At 38.0% G+C, this 18,902-nt stretch overlaps 1 protein-coding gene across 1 annotated transcript in view; it reads right to left on the bottom strand.

Moving 5' to 3' along the window:
- COL6A3 (collagen type VI alpha 3 chain) overlaps positions 1-18,902 on the bottom strand; it is a 130,821-nt gene that overhangs the window by 78,402 nt on the left and 33,517 nt on the right. Inside the window, exons 3-7 of the mRNA XM_082262044.1 lie at positions 16,058-16,657; positions 14,670-15,272; positions 9,316-9,909; positions 7,736-8,338; positions 3,592-4,173 (exon numbers count right to left, since the gene is read on the bottom strand). Of these exons, the coding sequence (XP_082118170.1) occupies positions 3,592-4,173; positions 7,736-8,338; positions 9,316-9,909; positions 14,670-15,272; positions 16,058-16,657 (2,982 nt within the window). The remainder of the gene's footprint in view (positions 1-3,591; positions 4,174-7,735; positions 8,339-9,315; positions 9,910-14,669; positions 15,273-16,057; positions 16,658-18,902) is intronic.

The following is an 18,902-nucleotide window of genomic DNA, read 5'->3' as shown; positions in this document are numbered from 1 at the left end:
TGCACAGCCGGGGGAGAGCCAGACGTGATGTCAGTACTACCAGGAGTGGCCATCCAAAGCAAGGCTTGAGCCGCTGATAGTGGGTGGCTTGAACCGCTGATGGAATGCAGATGAAAAAGGGGGGAAGCAGAAGGGGAATGCAGCTGTCATATGTTGTCCTGACAACACGTTTCGGGTGGGGCCCTTCTTCAGATCATGACCTGAAGAAGGGCCACTCCTGGTAGTACCGACGTCACGTCTGGCTCTCCTCCCACTGTGCGTCCGCGCAGACAGCGGGCGCATTGACTGGTTCTGGTATTAGACGCGGTCTTCCACTCATCGCCCTCCTTGATCCTTACAAGGTTATAAGTGGCCCTCAGTTCAAGCTTGGAAAAGACCGTTGCTCCCTTGAGGCAGTTGAACAATTCAATAATTAACAGAATCGGGTATGCATTCTTGACCATGATGTGATTGAGGCCCCTATAATCAATGCAAAGTCTCAACTCACCCCCTTTTTCTTTACGGTGAAAAAAAATGGTACCTGCTGGAAAAGTGGACTTGCGAATGTGCCCGCGGGCAAGCGCATGGATACAAGCAGCGTCACACTGTGGAGACCAAGAGAGGATCTCGACCGACTGCCAATCAAAGGTCGGATTGTGTTTCTGAAGCCAAGGGTACCCCAAAACAATGGAGTAGTGTGGGGACGAAATACCTTGAAACAGGTCTACTCCCTGTGAACAGCCCCTATTCCACATCAACCGGAACAGTCTTGTGGATAACCTGTGCCGGTTGCAGGAATCTGCCATCAATTGCCTCGATAACTAGTGGAGAAACACAAGGCTGCAAGGGTATGGAATTTGCAGTAGCAAATGTACTATCAGTAAAATAACCGCCAACACCGAAATCTACCAACTCCTAAGTAACCACCGAACCCACTGCCCAGGAGTATATAACTGTGATTAGCAGTTTATCTTTATGGGAAACCGGGGACGAGGAAATTCCACCTAAGATCTGCCCTTGACAGGACCTTAGGTGCAAGCGTTTCCCGGACGGGTCGGACTAGATTTCAGGAAATGCCCACCAAGACCGCAATACAAGCACCGGCCCTCCCTCCTCCTAAAGGCCTGCTTAGCCTCAGAAAAGTGAGTGAACCTCAGCTGCATGGGTTCACAGCCAGACGCACCATCCCCAGGAGGCGTGGGAGGTGAGGGAGGAATGGGTGGGAAAGAAAACGTAGGAACCAATCTGGTAGGAGGTCTCCGCAGGCGCTCCTTAAAAAATAGCCTCTCCCTGAGCCTGGTATCGATCAAAATCAGGAAGGAAATGAGAGCTTCGAGCTCGTCAGGGAGATTCTTGGCTGCAATCTCGTCCTTCAATGCTTTGGAAAGACAATAACAAAAGACAGCCACCAGAGCCTCATTATTCCAGCCCACCTCTGCTGCCAGGGTACAAAATTAGATGACATACTCGGCAATGGTTCGTATACTCTGTTGAATGGACAGGAGCAGCTTAGCAGCAGACGCAGAGCGAGCAGGCACATCGAATGCCCTACGAAAGGAGGCAACAAAATTCAGGTAATCGAGTATCACAGGGTTATTGTTCTCTCATAAGGGATTTGCCCAAGCAACGAGATTAGAAAGTCCACCTTGGACCTGTTAGAAGAAAGCGCCTGAGGAACCATGTCATAATAAATGCCCACTTGGTTTAGGAATCCACGAAACTGACTCGGTTCTCCTCCATATCGCTGCTGGAGGGGGGCTGAATCAGTCATCCCACTGGTAACAGCGACTCCAGCTGCAACTGCAGGAGCGGCAACAGGAGCAGCAGCAAGTACAACAACAGGAGGAACCACTGGCCAAGCAACAACCAGGATGAAAGAGCATAGGAGCACTTTCATCGTCAGGATTCATTGCCCTTGTGTACTGTCAGGGTGCCAGGAAACCAGACCACACGGTGGATGCAGGTAAAATAAAGCAGTTCATTGGAGCAAACAACAAAAAAACGCACAGCAAGCGTGAGGAAGAGGGAGCAGGAACAAGCCGGGGTCAAGTCCAGAAGTGGGTAGCCATCCAAGCCAGGGGCGAGTCCAGAAGCGGGTAGTCTGCCGATGCCGGGTCGTCTGTCAATGCTGGAGTCGAGAGCCAGGAGAGTCATCAGCCAAGCTAGGTCATACATGGAGTAACATGGAGAACAGAAGACTGCTAGCAGAGATCCACCTTGGAGCACAAACACAAGGACAAGGACTGCAACCCATTAGGTGATAGACATAGTCAGGTGCGCAGCATCATCACGCCCAGACAGCAGGCAAGTGATGATGCAATCAGAGTCTATAAGAGGCAGCAGTCTGCACATGTCCAAGATGGCTGCCAACAGGAGGGCAAGGTAAGATCTTGACATCCACCCTCAAAATGTGTAAGCAAGCAACATGGACAAATCCGAAATAGGGGGTATGCACAAACATAAATCATAAAGTCATTGTCATACAGTCAACTGTCATACAGTTTGGATGGCATTGGCAGGCTATGATCTCTGAGGAGGAAAGACTTCTTACACTTAAGTATGCACTCTACTTCATATGTGTTTAACTACAACACTGTACTGTACCAGCACTCTCTTTTTTTATCTATAATACTATTATATACTGTATATGTTTTAGTTTTAACCCTATAATGATCATAAATATTTAAATATTTTGATGGACCCTGGATATACAGTAGATGTTTAAAGCAAGCAGTTATCTGTGCAGTATATTGGTACAATCTATTTTCTATATGATGTTTATATTATATAAATGTTTTAGAAGTAATAGTCTATTCAAGAGTGATTGAATCTGAATTAAAAGAATGTATAAATGTTATAATTATGACAATAATATAAACAATTTTAACTTTAAATGTTCATCATAGTGAAAGGTATTTGAGATAAAAGTGTATTCACTCAAACTCCTTTTGAAAAGTTATGTGTCCTCCTGAGGTCAAAGCAGAACATTGTGCAAAATACCCTTCTGTACTTCAATATTCTTCATTTTACTTTTTGAAGCACACAGTACACCAGTGGGCCTGAAACTGTCTTTCAGTAAGTCAAGTACAGTAAAACTGTATAAAGTTTTGTATATGGAATTTAAAGTTGATAACAGGAGATCTGTTGTCTTATAGAATAAAGAAAGACATCAATTACATGAACCAAATAAATATTTCAGTGTATATATGCAACAACACACAAACTATGAATCTGTTAGTTTTTCCTTTGACTGTTGTAGGCACTAACTGAATGCAGGTCACGTCTGTCTACAATTGTCATTAAAGCTCTTGCCCCCATGGGAAGTTTATAATATATGTCTCATAAAAGCACTGATCATAAACTTTTCCTTGCAATCTAAATTGTGGTCCTTTAACCAATCATGCCTTTAAGTATATTAATACATGTATTTTGCTTTTTTTTTCTGAATGAATTACTACATTTTAAGGAAAGAAATAATGTGTCCACCTAACTTAGATACCCAGATGTTTCCTAAATAAAATGAATTTATTTTTTCATTTATTCATATGTCTCTTTTTTCTTTTCTTTTTGTGGACTTTTTATCAAGGGTAACAAGAGAAGGGGAGTACTTACAAGACTGCGTTGGTAGCTCGACTTGAATGGTTTTTATGAGATTAACAAACTGAGACTGGATGGTAGAAAGGTCTGCAATAGATTCTGAGGCTAAAACAAATTGTGGAGCCAAAACAATCCTCTCAAGTTCCTCAGCTTCAGCCTTTTGTGTCTTCACTGCAAATGTCACAATGCCAGCTGATTTCAGCCTGTTAGCTGCATTGTCTACACTGTCTGAAGATTTGCCTGCTGCAAGCAATACTAAGTACTGCTGTACTCCCTCTCGAATCCTACTTCCAGACTCCGGTGTAAAAAGGCTGTCATGAGCATAATCCAGTGCAACTCCAAGTTTGAATTCTTTGCTTGGTTTGAACCTCAGTTTTCGAACTGCACTGACTACATCAGCCTTGGTGGCATATGAATCAAACTTAAATTCCACTTTGACATTTTCACCGACTAAGCCCAAACCAACACGAGTGCCATCTGGGCTAACATCGAAACCATCAATAATGCTTGCCACAAAATCGCGTACAGCGGGAAACCTTCCAGCAATATTGTTGGAGCCATCAATCAGGAATAGGATGTCCCGTTTGCTGTCTGCCACTGTACAAAACAAATGCAACAGTTACAAAAATCTTCAAAAAATGCTTAAGCTAGGCAAAGACAAAGTGATTTATTTTTTTGTCCAATACGTCGCAAGATCAGATATTTGCCTGTTCTTCGAACGGTTGCTGATCGCTAGATACAACAGTCGACTCCATCCATTGGGCAGATTGTTTATCACATGGATCTCCAGACAGACAGATATCAGATCTTATTTGAGTTACTTGCTGCTTACTTACAAACTGAATAAAGGATTCAATTCGAAGACTTAGTCAAAAGCCATTTGCATGATCAGTTTCAGTCAACACAGATTCTCAAGGAACACAGTTTTTCCATGATGCTGATAAGTATTTAGTTTGTCATAACAAAAATTGTTATCAAGTATTTGCATTGTTCAGCAATTGTTTATAGTATGTTGCACATACATGAGAATACTTTAAAACAAGCTTGAATTGTCGTCGTATTGGACGGAAAAGTGCCTGTGCCTAGCATACTTCTTTAGAAAAACTTGATATAGAAAACAATATAGAAAATGTATTTCTGAAAATCATCATTCTTCAGATTTTCAAGGTTGTATGGTACAAAGCCTTTTGCAATTAGCAGATAAATTGTAAATATATCTTTAGTTGAAGATATTTTTGGAGTGCCTGTATCTCACACTCATGCTATCTCGATCCAAAAAATGTAATGAGCCTTTTTCATGAGGTACATTGATTGCAGCTGGACTAAGCAACACCATGTGCAGTTATTTCCAAACCAGATATTTTGCCCAACATGATTAGATGCTATGACCATCAGATGTGGACAAAGTCTGGTATTCTTTCTAAGACTATGCACACTGTTAAATGCCATAATTTATGGATCCATAGCCAATTAAGGTACGCATACAAAAAATTACCCATTCACAAAAGGCCCAGTCCACATATTGGCTTTACTCATATATGAACACAGAAAGGGATGGTGTACAACACATCGTACAAAATGAAGTGATGGAAAATATGAAATGTAAAGCACAGCATACATAATGAAATAGTGTGGAATAGGAAATGCATAGCACAGCATCCAGAATGGGATGGAGATGGAATATGAAATGTACAGCACAGTGTACAAAATGAATTGGTGTGATGTTCAGCATGGTACACAGATGGGGACAGCATGGAATAGAGAATGTACATCAAGGTGTACAGAATGAGGTTGTGCAAAAATCAAATGTAAAGCACAGTATAAAGAACTAGGTGGTGTGAAATTGGAATTATTTAGAACAGCATACTTGGTGAAGTCATTTTGGAATTGGGAATTTAGAGCACAGTGCAACACATCTTACAGAATGAAGCAATATAAAAAAAGAAATGTAGAGCAGCACTCAGAATGAAATAGTTTGGAATACAGAATGTACATCGCAATGAATAGAATGGGATGATTGTAAAATAGGGAATGCGCAGCACAGCAAACAAATAGGGACGACATTGAATAATAAATGTACATCACCAAGATGGTGTGAACTACAAAATGTAAAAAATACAAAATGCAAAGCACTGCATACAGAATGAGGCAACGCGAAATAGGGAATTTTTAGCACAACAAACAGAATGAGGTTGTTTTGTAAAAGGGAATGTACACCACAGCATATAAAATGAGAAAGTATTGGCATAGGGAATGTAAACCAAAGTATGCAGAATGAAGATGGTTTGGAGTAGCAAAGGTTCAGCACAGTGTGCAGAATGATGTGGTGTAGAAAGAGAATGTACCTCATGGCATTCAGAATGAGGTACAGTGGAATATGGAATGTACAGCACAGCACGCAAATGAGGCATCATGAATGGGAATGTACAGTGTGGCAAACAACACAACATATAGACTGAAGGCGTGCTGGAATATAGAATGTACAGCATGGCATACAAAATAAGGCGATGTGGATTAGAGGATCTACAGCTCAGCATACACCAAAGGATGTAATGGAATAGGGAATGTACAGCACGGTGTGCAGACTGTAGAAAATTTGGACTAGGAAATGATCAGCAATAAAATATAATCATAATCAGCTAAAGTGAATATCCTGTGGCATTAAGTCAATGTGTTTAGCTAAAGTGTTTTTCAGCCTCTGATTACATTCATGTTATTATTTTATTACCTTTTGATAATCATGACATATTGTCTAGGCAACCATGCTTATAGTTAATATAGTTTTCGATATCAGTGTTGCCTATTGATGATATAAAAGGCAGACAGCCATAGGCCACCCCTGATTCTGAAGACGCCCAGTGGGAGGGGCAAAACGCATAAAGCAGGGGACCGATTGGTGACATCATATCCGCCGGTGGACAGAACGCACGCCCCGACGGCGTCCACCACAAGCATTCATTGCTTGTTTTTGCTTTTAAATCTTGTAAGTGTATTTGATTTTGTGTTTTAAATAAACACAACAGTTTTACGCTATGAGAATTTTTTTTCTCATTTCCACTATACATGCTGCTGAGAGCCTAATAATGGAGAAAAGAAGAGTGTTCCCCTTATCGAATATCATATTATGTGAAAGGGCACTATTTTCTTTACTAATAATTGAGCACAGGAACAAAAAGGAGAAGGAGGACTATCTCCACCATCTACAATGCTTTTTAGCACTATATGCTTATTTGTATCATGCTGTTGATGAGTAAGGATTCAAGGGGGGGAGAACGGAGTGATTCACCTATATATGAACCATGCACTGGCACTTTGAAAGCACGGAAGAACTATTAATTTAAGAATTTAAGCACTGTCACTTTATAAGCACAAAGGACGATCTACACTTTGCACTTTCATTTTTTGATTAATTTTTGATGAATTGATTGTATCATTTTTATATACTGCACTTTAGAATATACTGTTTAAGTATTGTTTTATTGAGACTATCTCTAGAATAAGCAGTGCTGATACCGAATACTATATCAACTATTTTGCGAGGCCCATACCTCTGTAATCAACAGCAGCTATTTTAAATATCCACCTGTGTTTTAATACTCATATTGAGGAGTTATTCCTAAGCGTAGGTACACACACACTAATCATGCTTATAGCCACTGCTCAGCTCCAACCATCTATTGGATGTAGCTTGCAGTTGCAGCCCAACTGAATAGAAGCACCAGGGTGGTTCAGGAAGTGACATCTTACACTCAGACTGGAAGGAGTTTGAGGAAGTTTCCAACAAGGGCATTTGGGACATTAATAACCAGAGCATCTTTAGTCTATCTCTGTATTTGGCAGCTGTTGTAAAGCTGTGGCCCATGTCACATTTCTCTGTCAGTGTAGGTTAGCTCTGCAGGAGGTAGGAGCTAGCCTTATTTATGACAGGAATGCACTGGCCTGCAGGCGCATGCATCCCTGCCCCTTTTCCCAGTCTGCTTCTGATATATAATTACAAACCAGCCTGAACATGGTATACATTATTTTCAAGTCCCGCAGACTAACACAGTAGGTGATTGTCAACACACCCATGCTATTTGTTTTTCTATAAAAATGTGTTTGAATATGTGGCTATGTGAGCACGTATAAGAAAAAAAAACATCACTTTAGTTGGTCTTACCAGCTGGAACTGACTGTATCAGAGTTTGTATACTACTTGTGGTAAGAGAATTGACACGTTGTGAGAAAGTTTGGTAAGCATTCCCGAGTTGGTTGATATCAGGAACAAAAAGAACAAAATCAGGGGAAAAAGAGATGGTCTGAATCTCAGTCCGATCAGCTTTGCCAGTTCCGATGGCATATAGCAGAATGCCGCTGGCCTTGAGAGAAGCGGCAGGTCTCCTCACATCATCTCTAGACCTCCCAGCTGCCAGCAAAATCAGAAATTGTGGTACTCCTTCTGCTTTTCGGCTTCCAGCTGACCCAATAAATACATTCTTCTGTACATAATCTAAGGCATCGCCAGTGTTCAGCGTAGACCCTCCAATAGGAGTCATGCTCTGAATAGATCTTATTACATCTTGGCGGTCTGAGTAGGTGTTAAGAAGGAACTCAGGTCTAGAGGAGTCACTGTACTGGATAACTGAAATGCGTACTTTGTCTTGCCCCACATCAAGGTACTCTACCACCCTCTGAACAAAGCTCCTGAGAGATGGAAAACCAGACTTGGCATCATCTGAGCCATCAATTAAGAAAACTACATCCTTCTTGAGTTCTTGATCCACTGCTAGCGGTCAATAGAGAATGAGAGAAAGGGTAGAATGTATTAGTAGATTATTTTTGTGAGATTAGTCAATAAATGCATTTGAAATGAGAAAAAGTCTGTTCATACAAAGAATAGATACCATCTGAGACAAAATGTTAAATTTCAGTGAGTTAATTGGAAAAATACCAATTGAATGAACGGTTTATTTCAGATTGTGTCCTACAAATGCATTACCTGAAACTGTTAAATTATTAAGAAGTTGTAAATATATCAGAGTTGTGAATAAATAGAGTTGTGAATAAATATTTAGTTGGCTTTGGAACATGCTGAAGTACTGGACAGCACCATCACAAACCTATCACTTACCCAGTCACTTCAGACTGTTACCATTTTTCAAATTTCAACTGTACATGCTGCAAAAAAAACTTGACTCAAATTTGCAAATGTTTTCTCACAATAAACCAGAATATGAATCCAAATTCACTGTTATATGCAAGCAAGACTTCCTCTCAATATGCAAGTTACGCCAACTATTTCTAAACAGCTTCCTTAAAGTTATATATATATATATATATATATATATATATATATATATATATTGGGATTCTTTTATTTGTTTTTGTTCTCTTCTTTTTTTAATAGGAGAATTGATAACACTTGAGTCTGAGACCCATGTGGAAACAGCTACCATTCTACTGATAAATACCACAGTTGTACTAATTTCTTATGTATTTCATATTTATTAATAAACAATAAAGAATAAAGGTTGATGATATAAAATAGTTTTAGGAATGTTTCACTTTGATCATATACCTTCCACATTAGCAAATTAAGCTTAAAGCAAAAAAAAAAGAAAATGGTAGTGTTGACAACAAATACATAAATAAATAAATATATAGTTCCTTAAGTACCTAAGCAATTCATTCTTAAGTGGCCCTTGGGTACATTTTAAATAACTAAACATAGAAGACCAGAGAAAATGAAAAAGAAATTACCTTCTGTTACTGTCACTTCTGTAACTTCTCCTCTAACGAAGGTTGTAAGAGGTGCTAAGATTTGCTGTCTGAGGCCAGACAAGGCCCTGAAATCATCCATCTCATAAACCAGTTGTGGGTTAAATGCAATGGTTTCCAACTCTTCCTTATCAGCATTTCCAACCCCAACACAAAAGGTCAAAACCCTTGATCGGATGAGGTCATTTGCAGCAGCCTGAATGTTGTCTGAGGACTTCCCAGCCGCCAAAAGTACAAGAATCTGTGGAATGTTTTCATCTATTCTGCTGCCAGCACTGCTTGTAAAATGATTGCGGAGAACAAATTGAAGTGCTGAGCCAATGTTTGAGAGATTACCCCCCTTGATTCTTATCTGCCCCAGGCGGTTAGCAAGATCAGATTTTGATGTCAGTGTGTTTAGATAGAACTCAGTTCTGGGGGTGTCACTAAACTGGGCCAAGCCAATTCGAGTGCCTTCACTGCTGATACCAAGGTTGTTAATGACATCGATGAGAAAGTCTCTTACTAAAGGAAAGTTGGCACTTCCAACGTTGACAGAACCATCCACTAGGAAGACGATGTCTCTTTGGGATATAACTGCAAGTTTGTGGGTGGAGGATACAGAAATAATGAACATGACATCACAGCAAATTCAGCTTAGCAAGATCATTAAATGCATGTGTTTACACAATGTAGACACATAACTCTTAATAATGCTTATAGGGCAAGTCAAAGAAAGGAATGACAATGAAACCAGAGCATCTTAGCAAAGTTAGTCTTAGACAATATCTTCCATCTACTAAATACTTTATGATAAATATTTATTTTATGTTTTAACCAAACCAAAAACGGAATGTTTGGTGGAATAAAGTGAGCCCAGGAAGAGAGAAATATGGCAGTTTATTTGCTAACTTATTTTTAAAAGAGCAGATTACAAGTCCTAGATCTGGCCTTACTATGAAGTGACTTCCCTGAAGCAAGCACTAGTGAAGTCCTAAATTCTTCATGTTTGCACCAGGTCAGTCATTTTTTTTAGTAATGAAGCAAAGACCAGAATGTCAGCTCTGATGGATGCACGTTTAAAACAAGCCATCAATGGTAGCTTTCATATTTATATCCTTACAGGTTCTGTTTAAAGGCCAATATAAATGCACAAGTACTACCAATCTATTTAGCCTTATTTGTAAAATAATAACAAATGTGTTTTTTTCTTAAACATGACTAGGGCTTAGTAATTTGAGGGTAGAACTTGAGATATACTGATTTAACGTTTTCCATCCCATCAGGGACATGTTAAGGGCATGACTTATTTTGGCCTGTTGGTCACAATTCACAATGAAGTCAGTCTTTGTATAAATGCAGGGATAACTAGCAGAGTGTTGGGAATTCAATGCAAAGTAAGTTATACTTGGGCATTCAGCCTATTCTCCAGAATTCCACCCACCATTACATTTTTAGTTCTGGGTGAATCCATTAAAGGTGAATTACAGCATCAAACTGCATTCAAAACAAAATGTTCATCATCTATGTATATGTGTCACTCTTGTTTAATAAGTGTATAGGAGATGTGGTAGCTTTCCATAGACAGTAAGAGTAAGGTCATCTCTGCTAGCATCCATACCATCAATTAAGCACTTCATTTTTCAGACCTCACAGGAATGAGTGGATCGTTCTTTAAACCAATAAACAAACTATTAAGAAAACAATATGTAATTCAAGAAGTGTTTCAAGATGGAATGGATACCTAGCCAGTATGCCCTGCATGTACTGTACATTGCACTTACAGCTTAGTAAAATTGGCATCTCTATGTAGATGGAAGTCATAAAAAGAGCAACAATAATGAAGAGCCATAATATAAAACAGAAGGAAATCAAAGATGGAGAAGAGTGACAGAGAAAAAAAAAACATTAGGCAGAATAATGAAGGTAGAAAGGACTTAATGCTGTATGTTTCAAGTTCATTCTGGTGTTGTCTCACAACCTAATCCTACATGAATGATCTGCCTCACTAAAAAATGCCAAATTTCTTTGCTGCATAATGTGCATAAATTATTCAAAGGCAGTGCTTAATCTTAAAGCAGAACTCAAAATATACAAACTGTACACTCACTACTTTACATTGTAGCAAAGTGTAATTTCTTCAGTGTTGTCACATGAAAAGATATAAGAAATATATTTACAAAAATGTGAGGGGTGTACTCACTTTTGTAAGATATTGTAGATGTAATTTAAAAATAATTTTGAATTAAGAAAAATAAAGCCATATTTATTTATCAAGTGAGCAAGAAATCAGTTTGTAAAGATCTTAATTAAACCCCCCAAAGTTGAAACCATATTTATATAAATATCTGTTTTCTTAGGACTGGCAATTGCATGTAAATTAAATAATAGGCACACAGTTTGATACATCACCCTAATTGTTCCCAGTGAAGTAAGCACATATAGAGACCAGAAGGCCTTGTAATTGTAATAAATAATCTAAATTATAGCTAGGGGGAATGAAACATTTACCATTCAAGCATGGCTACTTGAATATCATCTGCTTACCTATAAAATGTCACCTATGAGTTCGCTCAGTACAATACTGTCAGATAAACTGCCCCAAGTTCATGTATATAGCTAATATGGCTTCCAACTTATATACTGGACATGTCTGAAATAGGTGTGCCAGCAATGATTTTCTTCGACTACCATCAGTATATGTAGCAAGAGCTATGAAAACTTTGTACCCCACATCTTTAAGTATTCTCTTAAGCACAATATACTTGACGTACATGTACAGGCTTCTCAAAAGCCAATAAGCTACAGTATAGGCAATAATTAGCAATACTTTATGTTACAATGGTATTATTGTGATAAACAGAAAGAACAATGCTATAATTTTTTTTAGCTATCCAAGAAAAAGTAAAAATTTCTGTGTAATTAATCTTATCTTATGAGCCAACATTTTAACATCTCTGCATAATTTGTAATTAAATATGTATGTAAGGGCGGCCATATTTGCTTTCTACATTCACAGGCTCTACTTCCTGGTTTGCAGTGCTATACAATTGTTGTGTTTTACTTCTCCTTTAATGATAAAGTCAATGAGTTGGCCAAGAGATTGAAAACAATGCATAGCACAGCTGTTATCTGCTACAGAAGTTTCTACACTAAATACAATAGGAAAATTATGGAAGATCAAGCAAGAAATAAATGACAATAACATAAAATATTAGTTGGGGAAAACACTGCAATAACAGCTCTAAATATTTGCTGCTATTTTTTTTTTTTATTTGTTATGTCTTCACACACACACTGGTTTTAGGGTAAAAAAAAAACTGGATGGTATTCAAGTTGCATTTAATAGAACAAAGTGGGAACATTAATGGATAGGTCACTTAAAAAACAATAGAAATGTATAAAGTGCAGCGCTAAAAAATGATCAAAAAATAAAGTGCAGATATAGTGCAAAGATGAAAGTTAGCTATGTGGCAATTGATACAAAACACACATATATTAAAACCAGGCATAAGCTTGTGTGAGCCCACTTCATCTGGTAAGCCCCCCTCTGAAGTTGGTGGTGGAGCTTTAATTTTTCACGTGGAATAACGTTTGAAGATTTTTCTTTTCCTTTCAATTTCACATTTTGGACTCACTCTGGATTTTTTTTTGTTTGCAATAATTAGCCTCTATTACCATTGCATCATTTGGTTTTAATATATGTGTGTTTTGTATCAATTGCCACATATCTAACTTTCATCTTTGCATTATATATGCAATTTATTTTTTGATCATTTTTTAGCGCTGCACTTTATATATTTCTATTGTTTTTTAAGTGACCTATCCATTAATGTTCACACTTTGTTCTATTAAATGCACTTGAAATACCATCCAGTTCTTTTTACCCTAAAACCAGTGTGTGTGTGTGAAGACATCACAAATAGAAAAAAAAAAATGGCCGCAGATATTTAGAACTGTTATTGCAGTGTTTTCCCCAACTAATATTTTATGTGACTGTCATTTATTTCTTGCTTGATCTTCCATAATTTTCCTATTGTATTTAGTTGTATATACATACGGGTGTTCATCTTTAGTGCTGGCTGCTTTTTTGTACATTCCCAATAGCGCGGTTTTCACCTTTGTTTTTTATTCACTATAGTTAAAAAACAATAGCATCTACAGTATACTACCCAAATGATGTGAATGCAAATTGGTTTGTGTGAGTAATAAAACAGGTAATGAGTCAGCTCCGTAAACTTTCATTTATTTAATTAGGGAGTTATGTATAACAAAAAGAAAAGAGTCTTTGCTATCCAGTGATTTAAATGCAAACTAGCTTGTGTGAGTAATAAAATAAGGTGAATGGTTCAGTTCTGTAAAAGCCCATTTCAATAGTCAGCAAGTCAACTATATCTTCTGCATTTTTCACAAAAGTGCAATCCGCATGTAGGTTAGAACACAGTTACTGTAAAACTAGCATTTAAATGTAAATGTAGGCAACTTAAGTGAATGTTTCCAGCTCAGTTATTACAAGAGTTCCTTATTGCCTAATAGTCCCATGGTAGAGCATTCACAACTGGATTTACTTTACTGGATTCTACTTTACTATTTAGTGTTGGTTCACACTAGTGCAACTTCTGGTGTGACTTGAGTCGCATAGAATTGAATGACAAGATTATATTCAATGGTGCCCATTTCAAATCAATGGGACTCAGCACATTGCAATTTTGGAAAAGGATCCTGTGCTACTTTGAGATTTACAGTGTGTCTTGGCCCCATATGCAAAAACACAGCCAAGCTGCATCAAAGTCATACTACATAATTGCACTGAAAATCACAGCACAATTGTATTGCAGTAGTGTTAACCAAGCCTTATAATAGTCTACTGTTTATTAAAATACATTATACACTATGCAGTAGGCATACTTCTGGTAAGCCACTCTTACTTTCTGTTGGGACAACCACTCCCTTAATCACCTCATTCACTCTGTGTCCAGGAACTTTTTACACAATGAGGTGGCCAAGCAACATTCTCTATAACAACTTTTTCCTCTCTTAAACAGTGCAGTTTCTGTTTTACAGTTTTCATAGGCAGATCAGAAGCTGGCAGCATTCAATCTACTTGACTCATACTACTTCATACCAAAAGAAGAAGTTTTGATAGAGACTACTCTTTTACTCCATATTGACTCACAAGCTCTCAGGCTAATTATATTGGGGAAAGGATATATCCCTTACAAAAAGTTTGCACATGGAACCATAAAACATTAAAGCAGATCTGCAATAAGCAAGACATAAATAGTAACCATATTGTAAGCCTCTAGTTCAAAAATACTTAGCAAGTATGAATTACAGATATGAAATGAACGTGTTACCTTCAGTTGGTCCTTCAGAAATGACAACTCCTGTTAAGGTTTTCAGAGGAGTAAGCACCTGAGCAAGTAAGGCTTGTAGAGGAGCTGGTTTGAATTCTGCAGGCTGAAAAACCAGTGTAGAATCAAAAGCAATTTCTTTAAGCTCATTTACATCAGCATTTTTGGATCCAATTGCAAAGGTCAGGATTCCTGCCCTCTTGAGAGCCAGTGATGCCTGGCTATAGTCATCTCTTGACTGCCCACCAGTGATAAATACTAGAAGCTGTGGGATTCCTTCATCCGCACGGCTTCCTGCAGATGCAGTAAAGAAATTGTTCTGGACATAGCTCAGAGCAGCACCGGTATTTAATGGTGTGTTGTTCAAAATCTTCATTTTTTTCACATTCGCAATAACATCCTTTTTAGCACCAAAAGTGTTTAGGTTAAATTCAGATTTTACATCTCGGCCATATTGAGCCAATCCTACTCGAATAAGATCAGGACCAATTTCCAACCTGTTGAGTATCTTTACAATTAATTCACGGATAGCATTGAAACTTTGCACTCCAAGATCACTGGAACCATCAACCAGGAACACTATGTCCCTCTTGTTGACTTCAGTAACTGCAAGGTAAAGATATAAGTAAGTGAATCTACAAAATGCATGAATGTTCCAGTAAATTTTATGTTTATTTAAAAGTGGGTATTAAAGTAAAAACTCCACTCAGAATCAAACTAGCCAGCTTGAGAAGGTAAGGTATGTCTGGTATGTGGACTTTACTTACCTCTGAACTCTTGTAGCTGCAAAATACTTTCCAAGAGGGCTTGTCATGGAATAGAATACAGTGGGAAAGGAGGAATGTCACCATAGCAGACACAACTTTCTCAGGTCTATTTTAACTGGTTCAACTGATTTTGAGTGGAGTCATGTAGTGACTGACTACTGTTTTCTTTTTAAATGTTCCATCTTAGTTATCTAGAATACTCTAAAAATAATTTTGTTGTAGAGTAAGCCAGCTGTTGAAATACATTGTATATATATTGAAAAAAAAAAAAGAAAAGAGGAAAAAAAGCACAGGTTTTGCCCACTGCAATTAAAAGAGAAAAGCATAAACAAAAAATAAATAAGTAAAACTAAACACATTTTTACATGCTTTTTCTTTCCTTCAGTATGAAATCCTATATTTATTTCCCTGTATTTACATGTATTACATGTTTTTTTTTGGAGTAATTGTTATTCAGCTGGCAGCCATGACTTTTTACATTTCAAGCTTTTTTCTTAACTGTCTAAATTATAGCTTAGATATTTCAAGAGACTAGAACTGGTTATCTTGTTTTTAAGCCTCTTACATATCTTACCATAGAGTTCACGCTGAATTCACCAACATGAGTGCATAGATCCTACCTACCTTCAGTTATAACAGTTGGAGGCTGTAAAACAATTGTCCTTTGGGCTACTCCAGCAATGTATGGAAGAATTTGACTTTCCAGTTGACCCAAAACCTGGAATTGGGGCACGGTAAACACAAAGGTGTCATCAGTTGCAATTTGCTGCAATTCACTGTTGTCTCCTCTTCCCACACCAATGCCAAATGTGATGACACTGTTAAGTCTTAAAGAATTGGCAGCATCTCTCAGTTCATCACTTGATGGTCCACCAGTGATAATCACTAGTGATTGGGGCACTCCTTCCTCTCTTCGGCTTCCAGCAGCTGAAGTAAACAGCTGCTCCACCACATACTCAACAGCAGCCCCCATATTTGCCTCTTCTCCTCCAACAAACTGTAATCTCTTCAGGGCATTTATCAGCTCTTGTTTGGTAGTATGTTCATCCAAGGTGAATTCTATTTTGACATCATCACTATACTGCACCACTCCTACTTGCATCCGGCTCCTTCCTACCTCCAAACGTCTCTCCACATAATTCGCCAAGAAGTCACGAATGGCATTGAAACCCGTGCGTCCAACATTGTTTGAGCCGTCAATGAGGAAAACCAGGTCAGCCGAGTCTGGTGTTAATTATGCAACAGTGGTGTTGTGTGGTGGGTTAGGTAAAATATAGAGATAAGTGCCAAAATAACAAACAGAGATGAAGGTGAGAAAAGAAAGAAATGCACAAGGTGACAAGTGTTAATTTAAGTGCAGTAGAAACATGCAGATGTACTAAAGTGAAAACATGTTTCTCTCCAACAACCTTAAGAAACATGATGCAGTGGAAGCAAAGGACTTTTAAAAGTGCATTTTCAGTTCCTGGCAAACTGCATGTACTCTATAATGTTGAGATCAATCTTAGAATATAAGCATATGTTATTTTCTAACACAAGTGCTGACAGCACCTATGATCAATGATTATATTGGTCATACGTGTGACTGCTACTTTCTAGAGGCCCCTGCAGTTATGGACTGCTATTAACCTAGATCAAATCATATAACTTCATGGCATTAGCTATGCCCCCTCTGTCTACTACATTGGACCTTAGACCTAACTGGTGCCAGCTATGCCTGTGTTTGGAATTTGAATAACTCTTTTGCATAGACATATTTGTCTACCAAACATATTTTGCGAAATGTCAACCTACTGCTATTAATGGAATCAGCAAAGTTGTAGATCCCTTTTACGTAGACCCTGAACTCAATGCTCTAAGATATAATGCATGTGTTATCTGCCATGCAGATTATTATTTTCAGCCATGTGACTTATTTTCAGCTTTTACTGCTCAAAATAATGGTTGTTACAGCAAATATTTATTATAGCTCAATAAACTGAGCCTTCGTCTCTCTTACCGCTAACATTAGGCTCAAAGTGAGGGTTGATTTGGGAGAGAGGGTTATGATATGGCAAAAAATAGCATCCTTCATTTTTTTAAGATGACACGTTTCAATTCTGATTGCAGTTTTACTTCTGTGACACTGGGGCCCAAAAATAATCAAAATTGTTTAATAGTTATTGGTTTTGTGAAAATTATCTGATCAATTTATACAAGTTTCACAGGCAGTTAACGGCAGTAACTGGAATGCTTGTAAAATGTCCTGAGCACCACAACATAATACCTCAGTTTCATTACATGATAGCAACATTTAACATCAGCGTTCTGCATTCTTGATGAATAGGAGCTACCAGACTCTTAATATAAAACAATATTAGTAGTAATGTGAGAATAACGAGACCTCTCCTATAAAATTGTGTGATAGAATGCTGCAACTTTGAGGATGTGACAATCCTCATAGTTATACATATCATATTGTTGTTTGGAGGGAATGTCTGTCTTAATATGTCCTGTCACATTTAATCAGTTACTTGCAATTTACCTTTACTGGTTTATGATATGATTATGTTTAATGTACTTTAGACTGTCGTTCATCTACAGTGGTCAGATCATGAAGGAAAGGCTGGCCATACACAGTTTGAAGACTCGAACCAATAATAGACAGGCCGAAAGTATGAAGTTGATCGATCAATCAACTTGGGTACAACCAGCGTGGTGACGGAAGCAATCGTTAATTTTTGATTGTCTCATTGGAGAGATACACTTATCGTGGTAATGTTCAACCACATACTTCTGCATGCACTACATTTACAAGTTCATACTATACCTAACCCTTCCATTCCCTATAATGCTGCATGCACTGCATTTACAAGTTCATACTATACCTAACCCTTCCATACCCTATAATGTCTCAATGTGTGTAGCTTGTGAGGTCTCTTTATATCACATACACCATGTTTTAGGAAGACCCGGTAAGCAATTATTCAAACAAATAATGCAGAATCTTGTTAAGGCATTAACAACAATACCAGTGATGACAAGATTTATGCCAAGACTCCAGATTTATTTACATGTACTGACCAGTAATGTTGTTTCTAAAGTAATTCTTAATGTGAGCCAAGATGCTTAATAATAATGGCCTTTGCAAAAGAAGGCATTTGCCAACCTAAGCAAATCTGCTTATACGTGCATGTCATACTGATAAAGGTTTTGTGGTTTTCAATTGTCAAAAAATCTGAATATTTACAATTTTTCATATTGTCTAACTAAAGATATTTAATGCTATTGATTAGTCTCCCATCCTTAATCAGTGCCCTGGGGTAGTTATGATGTCATTTTGATTCACATACAGTGAAATCAGCTGGAGCATTCATTGATAGACAAGTTCGCCATATTTTATTGCCTTAGATTAAACAAAAGATTTTATCCATTGAGAGACACTGGAATAATATTTTACCATAGGCTTTATAGCACCACCTTTAACCAA

This window comes from Pelophylax lessonae (assembly GCF_965119305.1).
Source record: "Pelophylax lessonae genome assembly, chromosome: 6".
NCBI classification, from domain to species: Eukaryota; Metazoa; Chordata; class Amphibia; order Anura; family Ranidae; genus Pelophylax; species Pelophylax lessonae.
Note: the sequence above shows the minus strand (reverse complement) of the source record. Positions and strands in the feature narration are given on the sequence as shown.